The sequence below is a fragment of the Paramacrobiotus metropolitanus genome, unplaced genomic scaffold (genome assembly GCF_019649055.1).
Source record: "Paramacrobiotus metropolitanus isolate TYO unplaced genomic scaffold, Prichtersi_v1.0 Parri_scaffold0000020, whole genome shotgun sequence".
Lineage (NCBI taxonomy): Eukaryota > Metazoa > Tardigrada > Eutardigrada > Parachela > Macrobiotidae > Paramacrobiotus > Paramacrobiotus metropolitanus.
The window spans coordinates 748,241-773,154 of record NW_026570240.1 but is presented as its reverse complement, the minus strand read 5'-3'; the positions used below and the strand labels follow the sequence as shown (position 1 = coordinate 773,154).

General features: G+C 38.8%; 3 protein-coding genes across 4 annotated transcripts; 2 read left to right on the top strand and 1 right to left on the bottom strand.

Moving 5' to 3' along the window:
• Positions 1–545: 545 nt before the first annotated feature.
• LOC129586151 (acetylcholine receptor subunit alpha-like 1) lies at positions 546–8,195 on the top strand. 2 transcript variants are annotated; one of them, XM_055479190.1, is made up of 15 exons: positions 546–1,370; positions 3,283–3,452; positions 3,942–4,066; positions 4,130–4,198; positions 4,355–4,436; positions 4,580–4,609; positions 4,718–4,798; positions 5,209–5,332; positions 5,505–5,584; positions 5,766–5,825; positions 5,920–5,943; positions 6,015–6,101; positions 6,295–6,711; positions 6,772–6,820; positions 7,525–8,195. In XM_055479190.1, the coding sequence occupies exons 1-15, from the start codon at positions 1,298–1,300 to the stop codon at positions 7,737–7,739; spliced, it is 1,686 nt and encodes a 561-aa protein (XP_055335165.1). In that variant the 5' UTR covers positions 546–1,297; the 3' UTR covers positions 7,740–8,195. The 2 variants fall into 2 exon arrangements, with proteins under 2 accessions (XP_055335165.1, XP_055335166.1); XM_055479191.1 differs by having other exon boundaries at positions 550–1,370; positions 7,624–8,192.
• LOC129586153 (acetylcholine receptor subunit alpha-type unc-63-like) lies at positions 7,612–14,928 on the bottom strand. The gene is made up of 18 exons (XM_055479193.1): positions 13,863–14,928; positions 13,656–13,760; positions 12,161–12,175; positions 12,070–12,099; positions 11,128–11,237; positions 10,890–10,982; positions 10,763–10,796; positions 10,564–10,610; positions 10,273–10,384; positions 10,049–10,151; positions 9,912–9,991; positions 9,749–9,808; positions 9,649–9,672; positions 9,459–9,545; positions 8,934–9,284; positions 8,299–8,316; positions 8,061–8,240; positions 7,612–7,995 (listed from the first exon to the last, which is right to left on the bottom strand). The coding sequence occupies exons 1-18, from the start codon at positions 13,971–13,973 to the stop codon at positions 7,957–7,959; spliced, it is 1,599 nt and encodes a 532-aa protein (XP_055335168.1). The 5' UTR covers positions 13,974–14,928; the 3' UTR covers positions 7,612–7,956.
• A 2,834-nt stretch (positions 14,929–17,762) lies between these two features.
• LOC129586222 (cytochrome P450 10-like) lies at positions 17,763–24,058 on the top strand. The gene is made up of 8 exons (XM_055479299.1): positions 17,763–18,484; positions 18,860–18,967; positions 19,259–19,458; positions 20,031–20,224; positions 20,338–20,663; positions 22,592–22,834; positions 22,953–23,156; positions 23,448–24,058. The coding sequence occupies exons 1-8, from the start codon at positions 18,308–18,310 to the stop codon at positions 23,670–23,672; spliced, it is 1,677 nt and encodes a 558-aa protein (XP_055335274.1). The 5' UTR covers positions 17,763–18,307; the 3' UTR covers positions 23,673–24,058.
• Positions 24,059–24,914: the final 856 nt, after the last annotated feature.

Here is a 24,914-nt window from a genome sequence, read left to right as displayed (position 1 = left end):
TTTACAATGCTAGAGATTGCTACCGCTTGCTGATCGTCGTAATGATCGTGAAACATCACCAATACATTAATATTTACTAGTGGTGGAGTAAAGAATCGCCATTATACCGTGGGGTCACGACTCACAGTTGATGGTTAAAACAATCGGTATATAAGCGCGATACTATAAGCAACTTGTGCTACCAACCGATTTTTATATTTTTTTGTTTTCCAGTGGTGACTACACAGCATCATTATAAACTAGTAGAATACATCCTCCGTTTGATGGATGAGAGATAGTACATCGCGATCATCTTGCTTAATAAATTCCAAGTCTCCATACAAAAAAGGACTTCAGATCCCTTTGACAGATTTTAATGAGCCATGACGTTTTACATTTGGATTTTAAGGCACAGAATGGAATTCATAAGACAATAATCTTATTCAGAAAGGCACTTGTGACATACTTATATTGCGCATGGCTTAGAGCCATATTTAACTGCAGTATTGCGAATGATAACTACTTGCCAAAGTTTACGATGCATGCTGTAAAATGTGCGGACGGGTTCTGCACACAAGTTATACGATCAGCAGATGGCTTTATATTGTGCTACCGATACAATACTCTATATACGTGGTTGGTTAGCCGGCAAGTCAGTGTCAATGCATTCAGCTATAGATTCGTGCTTTTTCTCATCAAATCATCTCACGAAAGCGGATATCCTGCGAAGGGTCCTTCAGGACTGGACAACAGTAGAATCTTCGACGCTCAATTCGTGAGATAACACATCTTGAACGGCGCTTTCTGGATACGCCGCAGCACATACGCGGATAAGACCGCCTCCTCGTCATTCCTGCGTCCGCATAGTCAATACTCCTGGAAATTTTTTACCAATATAATATTACACAGGATCGCCTCTAATCAGTTGTGCCACCGCGTTCAACAGATTGCGCCGGTTTGGATTACTTTTAATAATGCAGTTTGGGATGGTCGTTATCGCCCTGATCCCCACTATGATTGTATGTTAAGTAGCTTAATGAACTGCTACAACAACCACTGGTATCGCACTACGCCGTACGTTTGTTTTCATTGCGCTCCGTGGTGACCTTAAGATTGGCTTGCCTAATTGACTTTAAATTCAGTCGGCAATCGTCCAGGTTGTGGTCACCAATTAAGACTGCGGAAGAAAGGATGCATAACACTTTATCACGGCATACCGGCTAAACTCGCCTTCACAAGTATTGTTAAGCTGTATGTAAACCGAGCTAGCCAAATAGCGCTTATTTCAACTACGGATGTCACGGTGGATAGCACGATCATGCTGACAGGTAAAGAAGTCATATGGGATTTCCTCCAGCTGTTCGTCCTTTCACACTCCATTCTCATTCAGTGTAAGTTCTTCGACACCCTTGCTTTAAATAATTTGAGTCTTTTTTCAGTGCAATTTCGCGCGAAATCTTGAGGTTATCTTATACTGCGCATTAAATTACGATACAATATACCGAGTACATTATTTCCAATTGAAAGATTGGAAATAATGTACTCGGTCTTGGTTTGATTCCTGAAAAGATAATAACAGTAATGTGCATAGTAAATTAATTACATTGGTGAATTTAAATTTAAATTAAACCATAATCTGCTTTAGTTGCGAATGCGATACTTTAAATTCGTATATGATTTTGGTGCTAGCATGTTTGGTGCATACCAGCTGTACGTAAGCGTGCACAGCGTACTCATTGTCAGTATTATAAGTTTATACATAAAGTTCAGTCTATACATCTACAAATTTAACCGCATAATAGGGCATGTGTTTCTTACAGTTTTTGCGAAATCATGACTAATTCTTTTACTTTTTATCAACTACGAATTATTTTGTGATAGCTATAAGTCTACAAGATGGATGAACATCTTCTCTGGATTAGAAAAGCCGCCCAAGCTTAAAAGTTCATTGAATAATATGAATATCCGTTTGTCGGCACTTGTAATTGGCAAACAGTATAACGCTGTAATGAATTGAATTCATGGACGAATTTCAAGGGGTTTATTATCATTTAGGGTATACGCTTCTTTCTATTGATTTTACTGTCTTTTTCATAGTATCTATGCCCTTTAGCGGACACGCATTTGCTCTATCCTTGATCGTTCTTGTTGAGCACACCCCAATTTCTTTATACCATTCTGTCTAGGGATTCGAATATCTAGCGACTTGAGGGCGGTGTAATCGAGCTTGCGTTAATTTTATGAGAAAACTACAAGCGTGAAAGCATGGAATTTATTCCAAACCGATTTGGACTCTCTCGTTTTATGATTATGTAAACTGCTGTGAACCAAGTATCAAAACTATTTTATGTCAAAAATGAGTGGTATGAAAGCACCGCAACTTACAGGGGCTTCCTTGCACATAATATATTCAGATTAATTGTAATTATGTATAAGTACTAGTACCACTGGTAGTATGACACGTTTTCCATCGAATTTTAAATTACCCATGCACTGTGGGCAAAACTAAATAGGCGGCAAAGCTAAAAAATGTGAAATCGCCATGACACAATATCTCATCAGAAACAAAGCTAACTGCAGTTACAAAAAGGTTTCGAACACACGTGCAAACATGTAGTGTGGAATATCTTATAAATTTAAATACTGTGCCTAGTAATAAACTCCCGAAACAGGAAAAGTTTTGTTAATACAGCTAACCCTGGCGTAACATTTTGCCACCAACAAGCCTGACAAAGTGAAACGGGGATTTCGATTCCGCCCGGATACGGTTAATCCTCTTAAAGGTCCCATATTTGCTGAAGCAGGTTGTTAACAATTTGTTAGAGCAGTGAAATTGTCAGAATTGCCATTCCGTTTTCATAGATAACAATTTCCGTTTATTTAACGCTCTGCGCATTGTTAAAAGCATTCTATTTGCTGCCTACCGGAAATGTATCGGCTTTCAGTGCCGAATCGTGTTTTACGGCACAATTTTGTCAGAGCAGATATATACAAATGCTTTGTAGAATGTACGACGACACACTAGCACAACGTCTGTTATTATTGCTTGCTACGTCCACATAATGCTGTCGGTTATTTAACCGTAGATTTGAATGACAATCGATTTTTAAATTAGGTGGCAATTAAAGACAACCCTTGAACGCAACAAAATAAAGGATAGCATAACCCAACGCTGAGGATTCGCGTATCTCATAGGCGCTACCTTAATCAGCAAGCAACTTAATTTATATATTGTATCTTACATTAAGCAATCAGATTGTTTGCCCATAAATATCTCGCTAATTAAAGTGTTGCTTTTTGTAGCTGCCTCGGCAAATGCTGACGCAAAACGTCTTTATGACGATCTCCTATCAACATACAATCGTCTAATAAGGCCCGTTGGCAATAATACCGAAAGGTTAACTGTCAAAATGGGACTACGATTATCCCAACTAATCGACGTCGACGAGAAGAACCAGATTATGACGGTTAATGTATGTACGTAAGCGCAACAAATTAAACTTCGCTCATTATTATTCGTGATTATTTTTTAAATCCGAAAACCTGCAACATCCCGAGTAGCACAAATTCTGTATAATTATATTGAAGGTTTACGCACGTAGCAATTTATTGCCGCGAATGTCTGTAGAGTTTGCGTTTCCGCTTAGCCCTTCCCAGCTTGTAAGGTAATTTTTGCGAATAGGCTTCATAATATTGGTTGAGGGCCAGCAATAGCATATACGAGTATAATTACAGTCACTGTGCATTTACCACACTGGACTATTTGTTGTTTTTTATGTGACTACATTAAATTTGATTTTAACATCAAATTTTAATGTGCTCCTGTATTTCAACATCAAATTTCGATGTTGGAATGCAACAGTGTTTTCTAAAACGCAAATGTTTAAATACTTTGTTCACATGGAATAGTTTAAATCATGGAATTAATATGCCTTACCGAATTACGAAACTGTTTTTCGAAGGTATGGGTGAGGCAAGAGTGGAACGATTCCAAGCTTAAATGGAATCCTAGGGAATATGGAGGAGTGGAGCGGTTATATGTTCCATCAACAATGATTTGGCTTCCTGATATAGTGCTATATAACAAGTAACTGCTGCAAGCAAAGCTGTTTCCATGCTAATTTTACAAGGTTTCGTTTGATTTTACCAGTGCGGATGGTAATTATGAAGTCACTCTCATGACGAAGGCTACGCTGCATCCAGACGGGCTGGTTATTTGGTAAGCTATTTTAATCCCTCTCCCGCAAGCATGCTCATGAACGTGAAAGGCTTTATACATTTCATATACTTCCATTCATAATAATTATTAAAAATATTCATACTAGTGCACAGGTTACTTAAATTAATAATGGTATAAATTCAACATTTCATTTAGGGAGCCTCCAGCTATTTATAAAAGCTCCTGCTCGATCAATGTGAAGTACTTTCCGTTTGATATTCAAGACTGTGCAATGAAAGTGAGTTTTTTCTTTAAAATTACTCAAGGCAACCGGGATTACGCTCAAAGTATTCACTATAGAAAACATTGCTGACCACCTAAACATGCACGCCGAATATTGCTGTACACAAAATGGCTTTATATAATTGTTACTGGTTTTAGTTTGGTTCATGGACGTACGATGGATTTCAGGTATTGAAATTACTGCCGCAACCATATAATTATAAATCAGTTTAAGAAAACAGATTTTATGCAAACGAATTTTGATAACGATTTCGGTGTATCGCTCGCATGGTTCAGGTTGACCTACGTCATATTGATGAAGTGGAAGGATATAACAATATTACCAGTGGAATCGATCTAGTGGAGTATTATTCTAGCGTAAGTTTTCTTATATTTTTATATATTTGGTTTAACAGAAATTTCGGCCTGTGAAACAGAGTGTATGCTTGTAATAACATTAATATTGAAGCTTATGTAACTTAACACTAACCGAAACAAACAAAAGAGTTATCATTTTTTATTTGATACAGCAGTTATTTTGTAATACAGTATCTGCCTACTTACCATGAACGAATTTAATCCGCATGACCAAGCAATGACTAAATGAATTCCACAACTAACTTTTTAGTTTTATGTAAAAATGATGTCATCTAAAATTAGCAGAAAATTCCAGCTTAGTTTTGGCTTTTAAATGACGTGCGTTCAGAAACATTATTTTGGAACACCATATAACAGGCACTATGTCGAAATGAACTACGGCGCGCGGTGGCAATATATTAGTGGTTTAGGTCGAGTGGGAAATCATTGGAGTGCCAGCTGTACGCAATGAAAAATTCTATCCCTGTTGTGCCGAGCCATATCCAGACATTACGTTTAATGTGACAATAAGGAGGAAAACACTCTTTTATACGGGTAAGAAATAGCAGCATTCTAAGATATATAAATCAGTTAGTTTTGTTTAACTAACCATGCCTTAAGCTTTAAGCCGAAGTATCTTATGGCTGCAGTAGGCTGCTGCAGTGATGGGAAGATTTAAACTTACTTATTACCAACAGCACTTACTGATATATATATGTATTTGCAGTTAATCTTATCATACCTTGTGTGGCCATTTCCTTTTTGACGGTTTTGGTCTTTTATTTACCTTCCGCAAGCGGAGAAAAGGTAAGTTATACTCTGCAGGCCCGTGATTCGTCGGAAGCTTTTCCATTAGTCTTGTGTACGTGCAACAAACTGCGTGACCTTTTGTTTTAGCGTTTTAGAATCATAGTTAGATTCAGCAGTTTACGTTAATCGTCTATTCGTACCCTATTCTAGCTTAATTACTCCAGTCTGTCCGTCTTAGGTCACGCTGTGCATTTCCATTCTGCTGTCGTTGACAGTGTTTTTTCTGCTTTTGGCCGAGGTAAGTAAATTGACGCTTTTGTCCTCATTTTCATCCAAAGTCTGATAATTCTTTTGCAAAATGTGTCGCATTATCGGAATCGTTTTTGTTGCAGCTAATCCCTCCGACTTCCCTTGTGGTAAGCAAAGTATTATAGGACAATTCGCTTCAAAAGTGAAAATAAAATCAATATCTGTTCGAAAATTTTAGGTTCCGTTAATAGGCAAATATCTGCTTTTCACAATGGTCCTAGTGACGCTCAGTATTGTCGTAACGGTTGCCGTCCTTAATGTTCATGTAAGTGCAGAGCACCTATAGTATCTACGTCTCGTAGTCTCCGAAATTCCGAATACCTACTACTGCATACTGTGCTGTGCGAAACCTGGTATGACGTGCAGTCATACAGGCTTGTGCATACTGTAAATATGCTTCTGAATTTTTAAATAATTTTTGCTGGAAAAGTAGACTTCAGCTCTTGTAATTATTTTAGTTTCGCTCCCCTTCTGCCCACCGCATGGCTCCATGGGTACGGCATCTGTTCATCGAAATTCTCCCGCGCTTGCTTTGTATGCAGCGCCCGATTGATGAATGGCATAGCAATCCCAATCAGCCGCGCGTACGTATCCGTACATGTAATGGCGTCGAAATTCGGGAGACTTTTGCGGAAGATATGACGGCTGCGGGATCGATCCGTCGGGCGCCGTTGGCCAGAGAAGCGACTTTTGACAATATACATCATAGTGGATCGTGGTTAACAAGAGCTAATGCGTTGGGCGAAACAGATCTTATGCTCAGTCCGTGTAATCAAGACAGTGATCGGGCAACCATACGGAAGCGGTATACGACGGATATACAGAAGGCGGTTGAAGGAGTGGTGTATATTGCCGATCACATAAGAAAAGCGGAGGTGATAATATAACTGATATTAAATGCCATAATTGCGCGCTACCAGATTCTTATCCTTCAGGAACTGAATGAAGTGATGGAAGACTGGCAGTTTGTGGCGATGGTGCTAGGTAATTACAAGTTCTACCCTACTTACAGAAATGCAGCTATTCAGCCAACTAATAGGCTGTACGCACATATACAGGTACATATTAAGAGTACGTTGCTTACCGCCATTGCAAACATAACCTACCTGTAAATACTGTATTACCGCTTTAAAATGAAATGCTTACATGCGTTGCATGTCACCGGTTCACAATTTTCAATTAAGTATCAATATGCATGTATATTGAGACCGCGAATGACTTTTTTACTGCTTTGATGGCTGCTGCCGAATAAACAAATGCTCCAAAGTAGTGATTTTTAACGTGTATACTTCAAATTTTGAACTTATGTCAGCGGTGGTTACCGCCAGCAGACTCGGAATTTTTTTTGAAATTCCGAGTCTGCTGAAAACTTTGAAAAGTTTCCTTTTCAAAGTATAATCTTTTGTTCCGCTCTCTCGCCGTTAGCTAAACAGCTTATCTCTCAAAAAAACATTACTTTCTAATACCTTGTTTGCAAACCGTGCGTGTAATAAGGCTGCAGACGTTAATAATCCCGATAAGATGTGTAATATTGCGCTGTTGTATCAGCTAGACTGGTGCAACTTGCGTGTTGCCGCTGCCGATTCTTAATATTTGTATATCGAGCATAAATCACTCTCCGGCTTAACAATGAATATAATTTGTAAAATTACGCTTCTGACCGCTTTAGATAAATAGAGACATTTCAGGATACACATCTGCCATGTGCACACAGCAACAGCAGCATGCAGATTGGTCCTGCTGGGTAACAAGTTTAATGACTTTCTTACGGGCATTTGAATTTCCAGATCGATTGTTTTTATGGATTTTTACGTTATCCTGCGTTATTGGCACACTTGGAATACTCTTGGATGCCCCCATGTTATTTGATTACAGAGAAGCTCTGGACAAGCGAAAGATATAGATGTTCCAGAAAAAATATATTCATCTGTTTTTATTGCCATGCGCATTCGCAGCTCGCTTTTCAGCTGGTCTGTACAAGTTGGCCCGTTTGAGGTGGGATATACATATGCATTGAACAAATATGCATGCAAAGTGTGGCTTTATTAAACGGCATGAATCGGTTTGTCCGGAATTGGTGCTCTTGGTAAAAGGTTAAATCCGAATTGCCTTTTACATCATTATGAATGCAAATCGAGCAATGCTGCTGAATCTTTCGCCTAAATAAATACCGCTCCTTTAAACCACAGTGGACACATTCTATCACAAATAGTGTGAATATTACCTCAAATAAGCATTTCATGCTTTCGTCGCTTCCTGGAATAACATTATAGCAATTCTTTTTTGGTATCGGCTCCTTTGTATCATATAAACTAGGCGCTCGCAGTATAATGACCAAAGTTCCCACAACACAAGCAATGCTAAATATCCATAAAAATAATCGATCCAGCACCATCGCCACGTACTGCAAATATGACACCGCAATTAATTGGCCGCTGTTTTTTTGCTTTCGGTCCACTTACCTTCCAATCTTGAACCGTCTACAAATTAAAGAATACAATAGTTATTATAAGTTGACTAAAGAGAAATTTAGGGTTTCCTAAATTCTTGTTTATAAGACTGAACGAGTGAATCGGGTGTAATACAAATCCGATTGCTTTTATTAATGTAAGTAATATTAGGGTGGGTTTGGTTGGAAGTAATTATCTTCTGGCAACGCTGGGTAGCAAATCAAAGTTTTATCATTAATTTTAGCGTTTTGAAGTAATCTACGTACAATGAACGTACATCATTTACAGCTGCAGTAAGTATCACAAAGCCAAACCTGACTTTCATTAATATATATTTTTTGCACGACCTAAAACATCTTTTTTTGCCAGACAAGCAATAAAATTTTAATTATTTGCTCAAAAATTGGGGTTTGTAGGCTATCGTCTCTTGGTGACCGGTCAGTTTCTCACAAAACCATTCAAAATTATGTGAATTATAACGGTCATGTAACCTTTAGAAAGTCAAACACACTGGATATGTTACCGTGTCGGTCACATTTCATTGTCTTACTTGCTGAGTACGCACATTTTACGGTAATGGTATTGGTCATTTTTTGTCGTATTCGGGCAGCGAGTATTGCTGTTACACAGTTGGGACCGAAACTTACATTTCCAAAAGCATCCGTTTCGCGGATGTGATCGGCGATGAAGCGGATCCCATCAATCGCTCTTTGGACATCCGAAGAATAAGGTCTTCTGCGCAGATGATCAAGATCGGGAGTAGACAGCAGATCTTCCTGGGTCATTACGGCAGAATAGCTCAGATGCGGCTGCGCTTGGTGGTTATACGGCGAATGCCGGCGCCGCGCGTGGTCGTCATTACAATTAAATCGCTGGGGCCCCATCAGATCCTCTTCTTTCCGGTGTGTCGGCCGCCGCATCAACAAAACACGCGGCAAAAACTGGATGAACACTTTTCGTACCCAGCGCGGCATGCGATGTGTTGCCGGGTTGCGAAACTAGGGCGCAAATTACATTAGTCTTGAAGACGCGATTTACTGTACAAGCACTCCGCCTAAGTAACCAGGAACGTTAGAATATTTTACGAATGATTCGCGTTATAAATCATTACTGGCGATAATTTGATTTTAGGCAAATCATCTGTATTTATGTATATAAGCAAAACGACTTACATGAACGTTCAGAACTGTTATCGTGACAACGATGCTTAAAGTGACCAATATCATTGTGAAGAGTAAGTATTTTCCAATTAAAGGAATCTGAAAAGAAAAAAAACAATTAAGTGATTGCTTTCCTGATGAAAAATCTTGTTGCAGAATTTGTAGTTAACGTCCTGTTAAATATGGCCGTTAGTTTACGTACCACCAGTGATGTAGGAGGAATAATCTGTAAACGAGATGGAAAGACTGAGGATTTGATGGTCAATTTGTCGGTAAGACATATACAGCTAAATAAAACTAACCTCTGCGAGAAGGAGGAAAAACACAGTCAAGGAAAGCAAAATAGAAATACACAGGGTAACCTGCAAAAGGTAATTTAATATTAATACAAACAATAGAGCCACAGCGATCTTTAGTGGACAGCACACATCTAATTGTAAACTGATATACAATGGTTGTTCTTACCTTTTCGCCACTGTCACTCGGTAAGTAAAATACTAAAATCGTCAGGAATGAAATGGCAACACACGGGCTGATCAAGTTAACTGTGAAGAGAGACAATACATAACAGTCGACCCACGTAGAAAATATTAGAAAATTACCGGTGAAAAATAGCGTTTTCCGGCGGATAATGATGGTGAAGGTGATATCCGGATACGGCTCCGTGCAGCACGGGTAATAGATGGTGTGCCGTCTTGCTGGCACCTATAAAGACTGAACGTGACTATCGATGTTTTCAAACAATACTCAGGAATATTTGAAAATCAAAAATGAGAAAAACAAAAATCTATTTCCGTGCAACACAAAGGACGAGCTGCAAACCTACCGCAATAATGTCCCATTCGATGCTTGGATAGTATTCCGACAGATCCATTCCAATAGCGATGTCGACACTATCATTGTGATATCCTCGTATAGGCTTCAGATCCACCGCCCACCTGAGCGTGCGAGATACTTCTTTAAATTTAAAATTATCAACGTGATTTGAGAAGAAATACCTATAAACAATAATATTTTATTCTACATTTTAGCAGCCGTAACATTTAGATATTACATATACAACATTATTTCATTACTGTACCTTTCACCATATTATTTGTTTCGTTGCCCAACTCACCCATCGTATGTCCAGCTTCCAAATTTCATTTTGCATTTTTGCTCATCCTAAAATTGATAACAGATTTTGTTAAACATGAAAGTAAAAAATTTGCGGCTTTATAGAGCAAAGCCCGGAAATATACTCGTATTACGCATATCGTAAAGCGTCCATTTACCAATAATAAAATATAGTGCAAATGCAAACTGAAATCACTTACATAAGGAAAAAATTCCACATTTATCAGGCAGTAACTGAAAAGGTCAATCGCATGTTTTTAATAATTTTTAAATGGCTTACGCTCAGAAGTCTTTGTCTCTCCCAAATGTGAACGATCGCCAACAAACCTTTTGTATATCGCGGGCGGCTCCCATCGTACATCACCATTGGAGCGCACTTCGACTTTTGTCATCAGTGTGACTTCGTAGTTACCGTCAGCGCTGTTAACAAATACAAAGCGATTTAGTTTTATTATGATACCGTAATCAGCGAATTTCTTATATGAAAAATTTTAACCGCATAGTTACTGCACATATTTTTTGCATGGTCGTATTACGGAAGTCACGCCTGCTGTACCGCACGTACTTGTTATACAAGACGATATCGGGCAGCCACATGTATTCACTGGGAATGTACAAAACAGTAATGTTTCCATATTCTTTTGGATCCCAGCTCAGCTTGTAATCATTCCACTCCTGAGCACAATAATAATTTTATTAACCCTAAATGTGTATATTTTACTCACAGCAAGGGTATAGTACTTATATCATTCATATTGCAGAGCTCTTCAAAATATCTACTGTGGTTAATTTGTTTTGTTTGATGTAGAATAAACAGTATGAAATCGTGCCCTTGGTTATTTTTGTGCAAAGTCATAAAGTGCAAACAATGTTGCTGCCTGATTAGTGACCGGAAGTCTTATTTCCGATCGTCCATCGATCGGACCGCACTAACTCAAGCGCAGGGCAAGATGGTTCTGTAGAGAAATGTGACGCAGCGAATCCAAGCAAAATTGTGACAGGAGCGAACTAAAAGTCTAGCCAGCTGGAAACATCACAAGCTCAGTAAATGATTCTCGAGATAAGTAACGATCCTGGCACTCTTGTTTTGGGAAATAACAGCGTAAGGAGATTTCCTTAATACCTAAAGGCCATTCCTTTAACTTTAAGCATGTCATAGCGGAGCCCAGCACATGTACAATACAGCAATCCAATTAGGCAGCTGGCTAGATTGCGTTGTGGGAACACGCACATATCTTATTGTCGTGTAGGTAACATATTCTCACCTGGTGGATAATACGGCAGTAATTAGTCAATCAATAGGCTGTGCTAATGTTACAATTCAACATTTTTTATTGACAATCCGCGCATTACCAAAAGTGGCGAAGCCTTGTGTATTGGAACTTTCTCGGTTAAGAAAAAAATTTATTATGAGTATTATTTATTATTATTTATTATGAGAAATTTATTATGAGTGGTCGCAAGGTTAATCTGTATATGCGCAATGCCATTTCGCGCGTTTCCTTACCTGGCGCACCCAAACATTTGTTGTAATGACCTAAATAGCTTTGGTAATTAATTCTCCGGTGCTTGCAGCTAAGGAATTCCAACGCTTTTACCTGATTCACTTCATCCTGCAAAAAATTTTTCACAGCATGTAGTTCAAAGGTTTATTTGCCATGCACGATTCGGCGATTTATTATTTAAATACAAATTTGTATTTGCGTACCCGCGGAGCTTCTGGTAAAAGCCGTGTGCATCTACACTGTTTTCGTTTTTACGTCGACTGCCACGGTTCGGGAATGCCCATTTGTACTTCTTGTATGATGTGCAGTTTAATGTACAGTTTAATTTTTTTGGATACGTGTTTTACTTTTCTTTTTGCACCTTACAAACTTTTGCAACTGATACAAATAAGTGAAGTACAGTTTTCGACGTGGTAAAAGGTTTAATCGAATTCAATCCAAATGACTGAGTGATGTATCTTTCGATTTTCTTCCTCAAGTGTACAGCGGATATGCAAACATTGTGTTAGTTGACATCAACATCATTTGAAAATGGGAAAATATTTATATTGCGATTTCTTTGAAATTTTCCCTTATTGCTTTTCCTGTTAATAAAATCATGTAGAAATCAGAAAAACAACTATTATTTTAAAAAAGGCATCTTCGCTTTTCCTGGTGCCATCAAGCAAAGCGTTGGCAAAGCAGTAATCAAAACCGCAACGAGTCAAGACTGGTAAAATCAATAGAAGTATTAATCATGAAATGACCAGTTACTAATGACATTATATGGCGCTATAGTACACTGTGCTCCTCCTTCTAACTTGTAAGGGACATTTATGTTTGTACTGCAGCGTGCGCGTGATGGCGGATGTTTATTCGTGAAAAGATCTCTATAAAGAGTCTGCTACTAAAAGCATACTCAAAGCAATTAAATTTACGCTTCCAAAAAGACACAAATTGACCATTTCTATAATTTTCTAGTCACGTCTGCACTATTACCGAACACTAAGCGTGAGTACTCTGTGAAACTGAATTAAAATGTACCACTGCGCAACCGCTACTCACTTATTATAAGTGTGGTATGCGGTGAAAACATTCATTCTTTGATTAGATTCATGAGGACCAATTTCAGGTACAATTACTAACGTGTTTCATCAAAATGTATAATGTGAACTTGTTTCTAAAATTCTTTTTGTTTAGACAAAATAACCTGAACAAGCACATAACTTACCTAGTATAACAACCTTTTTAAACTTCATTATTATCCTGTTTATCACAGCTGCATTTCTTGATAACCGTTTCCCGTGGAACTATGCATTTACGCTTTATACTGACTATAGCTAGGTACGAGCGTCGCGTAGGTACCGGCATCCGTGCCATTGCTGAGTTCGTAAGTCAATTAAGCAAACATTTTATAGGCTTCTCATTTTCTTCTTAGGGGGAGTTTTTAATCAAGCAGGCATGTTGATATTTTCGCTTGATGAGTATGAGAATCCCACGAGGCACAGTATTCCAGTGGACTGCACACGAGGAAGGGCGGGATGTGATTAAGAATCATTGAGCTGGGATAACTGCCACCATCCCAGAATAATTGAGACAACTAACTTACCACGTCAATGAGCTGCGTCAGCTTCAGTCCCAGGGAAACATTTAGGGTGCCCGTATTACTGCGAACCGGTCTAATCAGTTTATTGTAATCCTTCATCAGGTCATCCTGAGAAAACGGAAAAGACTTAATTCAGGCGTCAGCTGTATGGAAGTGCTTTGAATTGACACTAATTAGTTGCATCTAGAATTTCAGCGGGTACAAGCTTACGTATAAACGCTTTGCATCCTGGCTGCAGCAAACTGAATCCAAGAGAAGTATAAAAATTGGAATTATATATCTGATCCATTTCGGGGAGCGAAGTCCACAACACCACACCATTGCTCCAGACTTCCGGTTTCCGTAATGTGTCCCTGGTCCCGTGTATTGCACGAATGTTGCAAATTAACGCAATTTTAAAGCAAACCAGAGGGAAAAAAGATTTCTCAAAACCTTTTCAGATAAATTCCAAAACAGTCAATCAGTGCAACAATAACATCGAAATTCTCTCGCAATAAGTTGCGGTAAAGCGCATATCGGTAGTGTAAAAGCGAATGTGATTTTTGTGCTTTAATTAAGCAACAGCACCAACTTTGTGCACTGGATCACGGGAAAAATGCCGGTGAGATTTCGTTCGAAATGTTAATAAAAACGTAAGGTCCGTTAACACAAATCAAGCAACTGGTGATGCATAGCAGCATAATTTAAGAGGACATTTGCTACCGGGATGAACACATTATCCATCAAGTGACTACTCCCAGCGATGCCACAAATACACACAATCGAGACTGGAGAGAGTCCTTGACAGTCCAAAACATATGGCAAAATACGGTGAACGAATTAGTAGTTTTTGGCTACATCTTCGGAAAACTCAGATGAAATACTGGGATATTAAGTCTGATTTGCTGCAACCTCAAGCGTAATCACTGCAGATCCAAAACGGGTCCAAGTGCAGTTAATACGGCGGTCTTTTGCAACGCTGTCTGGTAACCCATATATCGCAAGAACGAATCGCATCGACGGATCCGATGAGCATTTTCATTGCTTATATTGCTGTTTTTTCGGATGCGTATATACGCCAGTCATATCCAAACCAGAACCCGGCTTCCGTCGACTGAGAAAACTAAGACCGTTCGATTCGATTCTCACTCCGTTAATATAATCCGCCAGACTTGAGATCCATCGGGGCCTAAGACTTTACTATAAGCCTTTCTCCAATGAAGATTCATGGCACAGATTGGAGGCGCAAGATGTTCAATAGGGTTTCAACCGGAAAGGCTTACAGCACAGGCTTTCCTTCGTTTACTCTAATTTTGGACTACTAATATTTAAACAGTGGCGCTATTACTGTACCAGTACGTAATATCTTTTTAACTGGTACGCACAAGGAACTTGTACTAACTTGTAAGATTTGTGAATCCACGCATACGAATGTCATGTACCGCATAGGCTATCTCGTCTGTGAAAGCCCCATTAACTGAACTGATAGTTGGGCTTAAATCGATGTTAATAATTAAATTGTCAGATATTTTAGTGTACATAATTTTTGACTACACTGATTAATACAAGTACCAAGCTTTATAAGAGGTTCGTCGTGCGCTAGCGCAGTAGTGTTCCGTATCTGTTTTATTATCCATTTAAGTACCACTTGGTATTATAACCGGTGACGATTCCACGTAAATTTAAATTGCTTATTAGTACACTTTGTTGTAATTGTAAGTCAACCAGATTGTATTAACAGTTCCCCTATTCGTATTTGTAAAGGCTAAACTATAACTTGTCGAATTATGTGATAGCAAAACAAAACGTTTTCCTATTTCGCGTAGTACTCGTATAAAGCTACAAGACATTTAACAGGATTAACACTACTGCAGCGTTAGTAAGCAGACAAAGGCGTCTCTACATCTGTTTCGGACAGCTTTAATACGACTTATTCCGTAGAATCAACTTAAGGAAAGCATTGCCACTAACAAGTAAAGAACCGGACATTTTACCAGGATTTAATTTAAGTTATCAAAAGTTCTTCTTTGGTTTTTATAAAACAATATTAGTGCGTATCCGATTGTCGCTAAGTGAGTAGTACATGCTCATATTCTGTACAAAGGTCACGGTTGTGAAAAGCCATAAATTACCAGACCAAGGAAAAATTTCACAAACTTGAGCTGCCACGTTAAAAATTTCGTGGTAAAAACCGCAGATGGGTAGATGGTGTTTGTAATTAATACAGGCATGAACACTTCGTAGGCTTCCTACAGATATGTGAAGCAATGAGGCTACCGGTTGCGATTTAATGAAAATGATATGCTGCTAAACATTGTCCAAATTTTTGTTCAAGATCTAGATACTGTACCGTATTCTATACGACGTCACGGGACCCTTTGGTCATATATTTTATTCCAATAGCAGTTCGAGGACTAGGGTAGCACGGGTATTTAACGCATTAACTTTGCCTGCGTAGGATTACTTGACCTTCTACAAATGTATTTTCAGAGTATTTTCACAATCGCTGTCCTCAGTATTCTGTTATTTAATATTTTCTTGAAATTACTGTAAAGTGCATCGCTCTTTTGTTAAACGTACCGTGACAAAATAACAAATACATGGCCATATGGGAAAATGATGATTGTATCGAAACCCGCGCAGTTAATTCTGAACGCATAAACTACGGCCCGAAATCCATATACGAGTACAAGTCCATGCGTTATAATAATTTCGGTAATATACTACGGTTTACGAAATTTTTTTGCCGTTCGATAATATTACATAGGTATCTGTTTGTAATGATAATGGGGCATGAAAATTTTTCGTATAAAAAAAACAGCATGACAAAGAACAAGAAATGCATATGTATGGGAGATTTGGCAATGCATACATATAAAATACGAATTACGCACTGATTAATTCGCATATCCTCAAATGCAGTCTTAAAAGTTTTGTTTGCAAAGCTTTTAACGAATTACTAGCGCAAAAAATGGGTAAAATGTAGTGGTGTGTTACTATTCTTCACATCTTTATTATCATATAATTGCAAGGAATACTTCCACGTTTACAATTAAATTAAAAAATCGCGACTTCCAGATTCAAACTAACTATCTCGAAATCCCCTTTAGTGCCATGTAAAATGATTGTACAGCAATTACAGATCGGGTACATCGATATCTGTACACCTTTGCTCAATTGTGTGCAATTTTGAAATTCTGGTTCCATACGTTAGTTACGCACTCTGAATAGCGTCATAATTATTTGATTGATATATCCATTAGGTTTCATCCAGTCTAGTAATAGTTTTAATGGTCAATCGTTTGGGAACCTGGAAGTGGAAACACGGCCATTGCAAAGTCTTGTACGGGTATATCGTGGCTATCGGTTGTAAGTGTTATTCGCATTCCTTTTCCTGGAATGTCAAATTCCCGTGCGTACTACACCTAATAATTATACTGTATGTCTACGAGCAACTTATAGGGTTAATCGTCATGCTACAAGCTGCAACAAATCATGGAAGCTGTATCACAATAATCCGACACAAACGTAAATTTAAAAACTCACATCCGAATCTTGGAAAACAACATTAATCGATACCTTTTGTAACATGTCTATAAATACCGTACACGTGCATGCATACGATGACCAGGTATAAGTAGGCAACTGAAGCCGGCTATTTTGCGAGATTCTCAAGATCGGATTTTCCGATCTTGCGAACTTGCTTCAGTTATTTTAGTACAGTAACAATCCATAGTACTATACTTAGTTACTTACCCATGCAGCTTGTACGTGCTACATATTGTTTGTTTCATCTACAACAATTGCAATTTTCGGCATTTCCAATAAACTAGTTAATTTAACAATATAAAGTCGTTTATGTAACAGTATTACGAATAACGTTCTAGTCTTTGGCATTTTGGCATTTTATTTTCGATTGTCTCGCGTTTGGAGTGGAAGGATCAATTTCGGTACATACATTCACTCATGCCGACACGTTTTTGATTGGACTGGTTCTTGTGGTTCGCTCGAGCGCGCGCAGTTCACGAACGCGTACTATTACGAAAGCGGGGCTTGACTTTCATTTACTATGGAAGTACCGAGTTTACTCAAATAGTAATCGCTTTTCGATAGCCATCTCTCTCGCTGGAGCAGTACTGCCGTGTGGTCACCAGCGTACCCGTCGCCAGCTGGGACTTCGCTTGGATATCGAGTTTTAGCGGGTTGCCCTGCAGCGGGCGGTATGTACGTGCAGTGGTGCACCGGGCTTGGGTTGCTGACAATGATGTGCGCATATTGACATATCATCGCTTACCGTTGTTTTCTCCAACTTTTTATTTTCCAGTTAAAAACGGTTACGTGCCGTTATGTTATACTTGTTATAAAACATCGGAAGTTAGTATAAAACGGCGGTGTTCATCGTTTTTCGCGAATTTTTCAATTTTGCTTCAAGCTGAGTGGCGCACCGCTACCGTCGAATCTTTTTTCTCAGCATTCCCTAGCCTTGTGGGAACCCAGAGTCTTCAGTTGCATCCCCGCCATCATTTACCGTGCGCGATACTATTGAAACGCTGGATGGTTGCTACTTGTTTTGCTTTTGCTTGCATCTAAATAGTTGCGATTGCGCATGCAAGCGCTGATTTATCGTCAGAGATCGTATCAAAAGTGTGACCTGGTCTACATATCATAGTAATATTATGTCCCGAATCGTACGTAGATTAGTAAGTCCTCATGCTTCGAATGCAGCATCTGGAACTTGTCCTTTCAAGCAATCTTCTTTTGGCGCCAATCACAACAAACATTCCACCAATTACTCAGCTGTGTACGCGGATTACAATGGCGATTCCCACGGCGAAATTGTTTCGGCAGATTCGGTAAGATTAATTTAGTATTTTATGTCTTATTGAGGTGCACAACGTAGCAAAAATTAATAGTCAGCAGTCAAGTGTTTAATGGCACAGATTGGCCCAGTTTCCGCATTATGATTTTGATCATTAATTCGACATAATACGATAATTGACGGTACCCTTCATATCGTGTGATTACTTACTTTGTGATGGAATTTATAAGCCAGCGAAGCATGTCTCAGTGAAATTAATCAGAGCAGATTTATGAATAAGTATACAACGAAAATCTCCTTGGTAATATCGCACCGCATTTCGAGCTGGAAAAGTACTACCTACGTAAACCCTGTCACTCATCGCGGTTTCGAGTCATTTTGAAAAAACAATGCCGCTGTCTATTTGCAGCTGACAAGGTGCTCGAATGAAATACCGGGGCCCAAAGGTCTTCCTTTTGTGGGAACCCTATTCGCGTATATAAAGAAGAACGGATTCCGATTTAACAAATTGTTTGAGGTGAGTTGCGGTTTATTGCCAGTGCAGGAAATAACGAACATAAAAGATAATCGGCACTGAGCTTTATTAGTTCGTAACTTTTCAAACAATTTTAATTCAGAATTTTTATAAGATGTAAAATAAACGGCTACAGCTTCACCTTGGAGTTTCTTGCGGTCTACGGTTTTCAGCAATACTGCAATAGCCAGTTACCGTATCTGTAATGAATTTTTATAGCAGTCCGAGTCCGGATGGCATTAAACACCAACCAGTAAACTTACGTTAATAAAATTATTGTTCCATTTTATTTAGGCTCACGTTCACCGATTTAACCAGTACGGCCCGTTTTTCCGTGAGAAGATTGTCGGGCGAACATTTAATGTACTGCGCGATTTACGCGAATGGAGAACAAAAGTGATTCAAGAAGAGCCCAAATGCCCGCGGAGAGTAGTGCTGGAGCCAATGGTTCGTTATCGGAAAATGCGGAATCTGAGTCAAGGCCTGGTTAATTCGTAAGTTTTAGTAGCACGTTAATTACTGATGCAAGATTGATTATGGCTTGGTGCTAATAACCACGCTTGCTGTAAGAAATTGTGTTCATATACCGCTGTTTACAATATAACCGCCTAGTACCGTTGCACACACATTATGACGACAGTAAAAACGTTGCAAAAATTTGATTCTGTATTAGTATGGTGAATAATTAACGAGATAAGGAAGACCGTGACCGAAAAGTCTGTTATTAATTTAGTTGCACTGAGTTTCTTTGAAAATTTAATTACATTCCGCTGCGTAAAAGAAAGAATTTTGTTGTGCGAATATTTCAGTGTTTGTCTCGTGCTTAAATAATTGCAGTACACTATGTGACTTTAAAAATGCGCACAGGAACGTATCATATGATTGAGATTTCGCGGAATATTTTTAAGAAATAACATGGACAAAAAGCGCTGAAGTGCATGACAGGTCACATTGTTAGTTATGCAGCAAAATGGCTAGAGTGCATCACGTCACTCGTACATGTGTTTACGAATATTACTCGGTGTACAATTGCAAAATTTTCTTATTTTAATTTGGCAAATTGCAGGCAAGGGGAGGAATGGTTCAAATTCAGATCAACATTTGACAAAAAGCTGCTTGCTCCTAAGGAGATTGAGTGTCATTTTGAACCATTGTCGGCAGTCGCAGATGACTTTATTGCACACCTGCAACATCTTGCCGACACGCAGACCAACACGGTGTATAACATCGAAAAAGAAGTATTCAAGTGGTCACTAGAATGTAAGTTAATTAACAACCTATGGTGCAAACAATATGGATGGACAGTACAGTATAATGTAATACAGAAGCACTCACACTTGCATTTTTCTAATTACTGTTTTTCTTCTTAATAGCGATTTGTGCAGTATTATTCAGCAGCCGACTTGGTTGTTTTCAAAGTCCGCCTTCGGAAAAATCCGAATATTTCATCACAAACTGTCGGAAATTTTTCACCAATCTACAGCAACTCATGTACGAACCACCGTACAAGAAATGGATGTCCAGTAAAACGTGGGATGATTTTGTGGAATGCTCGGATAATCTGTTGCGCCAAGGGATGGAGATGGTAGAATCAGTACCGAAGGATTCGCTGGCCGGTTATTTTTTGCTCAATTCGCACTTGCGAAAGGACGAAGTTGCCTTAACCGTGATTGATCTAATTATTGGCGCAATGGAAACAGTAAGCCTTCGTACTTCGTATCACAGATACATGCTATACATATTTAATGTACCCGTGTATATATTTTCTAGCACACGATAGCATAAGTGTATTAATGTGACAATGCATCATTGTGAACGATAAGTCAGTTTTTCAATGGTGTGAGCAATTGGGCTGCCCAAGTGTGAAATCGGCAACGGCGCTGTAGGTTTTGGTTTACCTGTGCGACTGTGCAGCAGCATAATCCAGTGCAGACTTCGATAAACATTAGCTCGCATGGACTGACAGTGAGCACTCAGCAAATGTTTGCAGCAAAAACCAATTTTAAAATTCTTTTTCCTCCTCACTCACGATTCGAACTATGTCACGGTCGTTTAGGGCTCGAGCGAACCATGTTACATAACGCTTGAAGTCAAAAAACACCGAACAACTAGGATTCAGTGCAGGAATAATAAGCCCTCTGTCAGATTACACTCTCGCAGATGATTGTTCACATCCGTTTCGAAACTGTTAGCAATTATCCAGAGGACAGCTGCTCAGGGCCTTGCAGATCGCCACCGTGTGATTAAGTATTTGTTTGGTTTTGGGCGTATGACCTCTGTGCCCGACGCACTATGAATTTAAGCTCGTACAAGTACTTACGTATTCTGAATTTCCAGTATTATAACTGGGGGTTTGTATACCCGCACTGTCCGGCCTTCCATAGTATTCCCGCCATTTTGTTACGGCACATTAGCACATTATGATGTAGTCTTTTGCACGTTTCGGTGAGATATGGTCGGGTGTAAGTCTTCGATATCAGAACCTGCTTTTAAACATATTTCGTAGTGTGCCCAAAATAATTGCATCGTTTTAAGAAAACGGGCGTTGCCGTCAACGGGGCTGCACCCAGTATCTGGACCACTAAATTTTTGTAATAAATTACGTTGTTCATCCTACCTTAATTGCGGTGGTTTGGCTGTTTGTCTATATTGTACTTGTACTGCGTATGACTAATAATTTTCCTGTCCGATTAGCCACTGCCAGTTATTATGAGAATCATCCGTGCAGTTTATTCTTTGGCAACCAGTTCAGAAGTTTTTCTTAGTGTTTTGCCGGAATTTCTGCAGAAGATTGATTTCTTTCCGCAAGTACGATTATTACCGCCATCATAAAAAGTTCCTTCTAGCGATCAGCAATTATTGTTGTGATTCATCACACCACTTTTTACTCTTATGTATATTATTATAGTTTTGATGCTTGCCAATGTCTTTATTAATATTTGTGGAAAACATCCGTATTCACGCACACATTTGTGAAAGTACTTTTTCCGTTTTTGGTCCTATACTTATACATGCAGCAATCGTTGGCTTCGAAATTCTTATGCTTTCTAAACTATAAATGGTTTGCTGCATATTATAAATTGTATTCTCTAACGACCACCAAATACTGAAGCATTTTGCGTACATATGAAGGCAATAAACTGGAGGTGTCGTGACACAGTTCAGTTCATTTTTTAATGTGTTGGTTAGTGTTGTGGTTGAATTATGTAAGAATAATCCCAAAGGTTTCTCACAAACCGCAGAAGGTTAGCAAAGCTTTCAGTTTTCTTTCGCACGGCATGTCTCGTGAATTTATCCGAATGAAAAAGTATGAGGGTCAAGCATGCCTGCGTAAACTCGTATTATCTGGTTAACACGTAAACAGTTATTTGTTCCGGTATAAAGCTTGCCGGTCTGATATGTGTATCAATCACAGTAAACCGGTTTCTGTCAGCTTACATTTTTTCTTATGTAGGTCGCTTGTTATGTAATATTACGTAAGGGGCATTGACCTGCAGATGCGGTGTAGATCTTGGCAAATAAAACATTTATCTTCATTGAGGCGCATTAAATGCGGTTGATATTAGTTCGCAGCGATTGGTTAAGTACATAGATAAGTCTTTTGTACACACTGCGACTGTTTTGCAGACGACCAAGACAACAATATGGAACTTGTACTGTTTGGCTAAATGGCAAGCAGCGCAGGAACGCATCCACAAAGAAATTGTGGATTCCGTTGGTGCTCGCCGGTTGAAATTGGATGATCTTCGGGATCTGCCGCTTGTTAAAGCGTCCTTGAAAGAAACATTACGACTATACCCGGCTCCTTTTGTGATAAGTCGCATACTGCAAAATGATACGAATGTGCGCGGTTACCGAGTTCCTGCTGGTGTAAGTGTTGCCCACTTCGCTTTGTAATTACGTTTTAGTGTAACAACTCAAAAGCGCATATCTATATCTTATATGTTACTGTATATATACGTACATGACACAAGGTGTGCGTTCACAGGAAGAGGTGGTCATCAGTTTATGGGCAGTGGGACATGACGAAAGTGTGTTTCCCGATCACTTGAATTTCATCCCCGAACGCTGGGTACAAAAGGATTTGACTCCCTCGCAAAAAATGTACTGCAGTCTGCCGTTCGGACATGGACGACGCATGTGTATTGGTCGCCGTATAGCGGAAATGAAGATTTACATACTTTTGAGCAAGGTATGAAATATGGTTGGTGTTACGAAAAACGACTGACCGTGTCCAGCGCTCTGCTCTTAGATAGTTGAACCGCAGCAATCTGACTGTTTCAGGAAGAAAGAAATATAATTAAAATTTTAAATTGCATAAAATAGTAATTGTATAAACCGAAGAATATTGTATGGTGCGAACCTTTCCACTATTTTTTGTAGATAATGCATTTTTCTGTGGGCTTCTGCACTCTTGCATCAGTTTCAATGCTTTTTGCCTCTTGTTTTCTTTAATTAACACAAATGTGTTGTATATGTTTAGCTGATCGGTAAATGCAAACTGGAGTGTGCCAACGAGGAGCCGGTTCAACCCATCATCGAAATGACCTTGGCTCAAGATCGACCTGTTCACCTTCGTCTCCAGAAACGTATTCCCGAATTCAACGCGGCACTCCTAAGTCATACTCGCCAAAGTAATACAGATTTTAGTCGCAATATTTGTCCGTTTGGCACTCAAACTGGAAGTAGTACGGCTGTTTGCATATAGGTCAAGCAGTACTGTAAGAAATCGCTTATTCCGTAATGGCAATAATTTGTGTTCCTCGTGTACAACCGTCCAGTTTACCATGCTTTGTTTGACGCAATAATATAATTACTTCCAACTGCTTACCAGGAATCTCTGAACGAAATCTTATATTACCTGCGTTGCGCTAGTTCCCTTTCCATGCCATTCATATTTTTACCGTTTCACACTTTTTGGCTAGTTAATTAATAATTCGTTCATGTTACGAAAACGTAGTGCAACTGCGTTGCGCTTTGTTGTTTCATGTGTTGAAGATTTCGCTTCAGTATTGAAATTGTTATAAAATATAAATACCTGAATAACGATTGCAGTAAATGAACAAAAAAATGAATAAATAAATGCCTGATTAACTACTTATTGTTCACTATTGATTAACTACTTTTCTGATAAATAAGAATGTGTTTTGTCGCAGACATGTACCGATCCAGCGAATTACTTTTCGAAGTCAGCCTAATGTTGCGAGTTATAGCATCATTTATGCAATTATTCATGCAAAAATGTTCAGAAATGAACGCATTACTCCAACAAACAATTTGAAATTGCACTATCGGCCTATCTTATGAAGACATTTAACACCCCGTCGTGACCGCGACCGGAAAAATATGCACAAATATCAAAATGGAAAACTTCGAAACGCTAACACATAAAACAGGCATCACAGAATTTGAAACCGAAAAGTTAATAAAAAGGTTTGATTAAAACCAAATTCACAAAAATTTAATTTTTTCCTATTTAATGTTGCAAAAACAATGCGTTGTGGCCTTTTCGTTAAAGATCGTGTAGGAAGTATCGTCAGCCTGTCCAGCACAAAACCGATCAGCAGGCAAAAGGATCCGCATCAGTGAGATGGATTCAAATTTAGCCTGGCAGTCAAATTTCCCCTCAACACACCTGGCAAAGCAATAACCAAAACTGCTACAAAATTTATTAATTTTATCGTAAAGCATATTGTTATGGGTTGCTGTAGTTATGTATAGAATCTGCAGATACCTCTTACTTCCGTACAGTGTGGTTGCATTACAGTGGTCAACGAATACAGATCAAAGCATCGAAGTACACTAGCATAAGGTTTGTTAGCAACATTAATAAATTATGACAGAGGGATATAATGTTTTACTGCGTGTGTTGCACAATACCAAGTCAATACTATTAAAGACAAAGACAATACCAGTAATCGTGTAATCACATTTGAAATTGTGAGGTGCG

Coding starts and splice junctions, on each gene's coding strand:
- LOC129586151 (XM_055479190.1), top strand. CDS start 1,298: ATGCTGACAGGTAAAGAAGTCATATGGGATTTCCTCCAGCTGTTCGTC. Junction 4,610..4,717: donor GGACGTACGATGGATTTCAG/GTATTGAAATTA, acceptor CGCATGGTTCAG/GTTGACCTACGTCATATTGA. Junction 6,712..6,771: donor ATCACATAAGAAAAGCGGAG/GTGATAATATAA, acceptor CTTATCCTTCAG/GAACTGAATGAAGTGATGGA.
- LOC129586153 (XM_055479193.1), bottom strand. CDS start 13,973: ATGGTGTGGTGTTGTGGACTTCGCTCCCCGAAATGGATCAGATATATA. Junction 10,983..11,127: donor GATATCGTCTTGTATAACAA/GTACGTGCGGTA, acceptor ATTTGTTAACAG/CGCTGACGGTAACTACGAAG. Junction 10,385..10,563: donor GGAAGCTGGACATACGATGG/GTGAGTTGGGCA, acceptor TCGCACGCTCAG/GTGGGCGGTGGATCTGAAGC.
- LOC129586222 (XM_055479299.1), top strand. CDS start 18,308: ATGTCCCGAATCGTACGTAGATTAGTAAGTCCTCATGCTTCGAATGCA. Junction 18,968..19,258: donor GATTTAACAAATTGTTTGAG/GTGAGTTGCGGT, acceptor CATTTTATTTAG/GCTCACGTTCACCGATTTAA. Junction 20,664..22,591: donor TTATTGGCGCAATGGAAACA/GTAAGCCTTCGT, acceptor ACTGTTTTGCAG/ACGACCAAGACAACAATATG.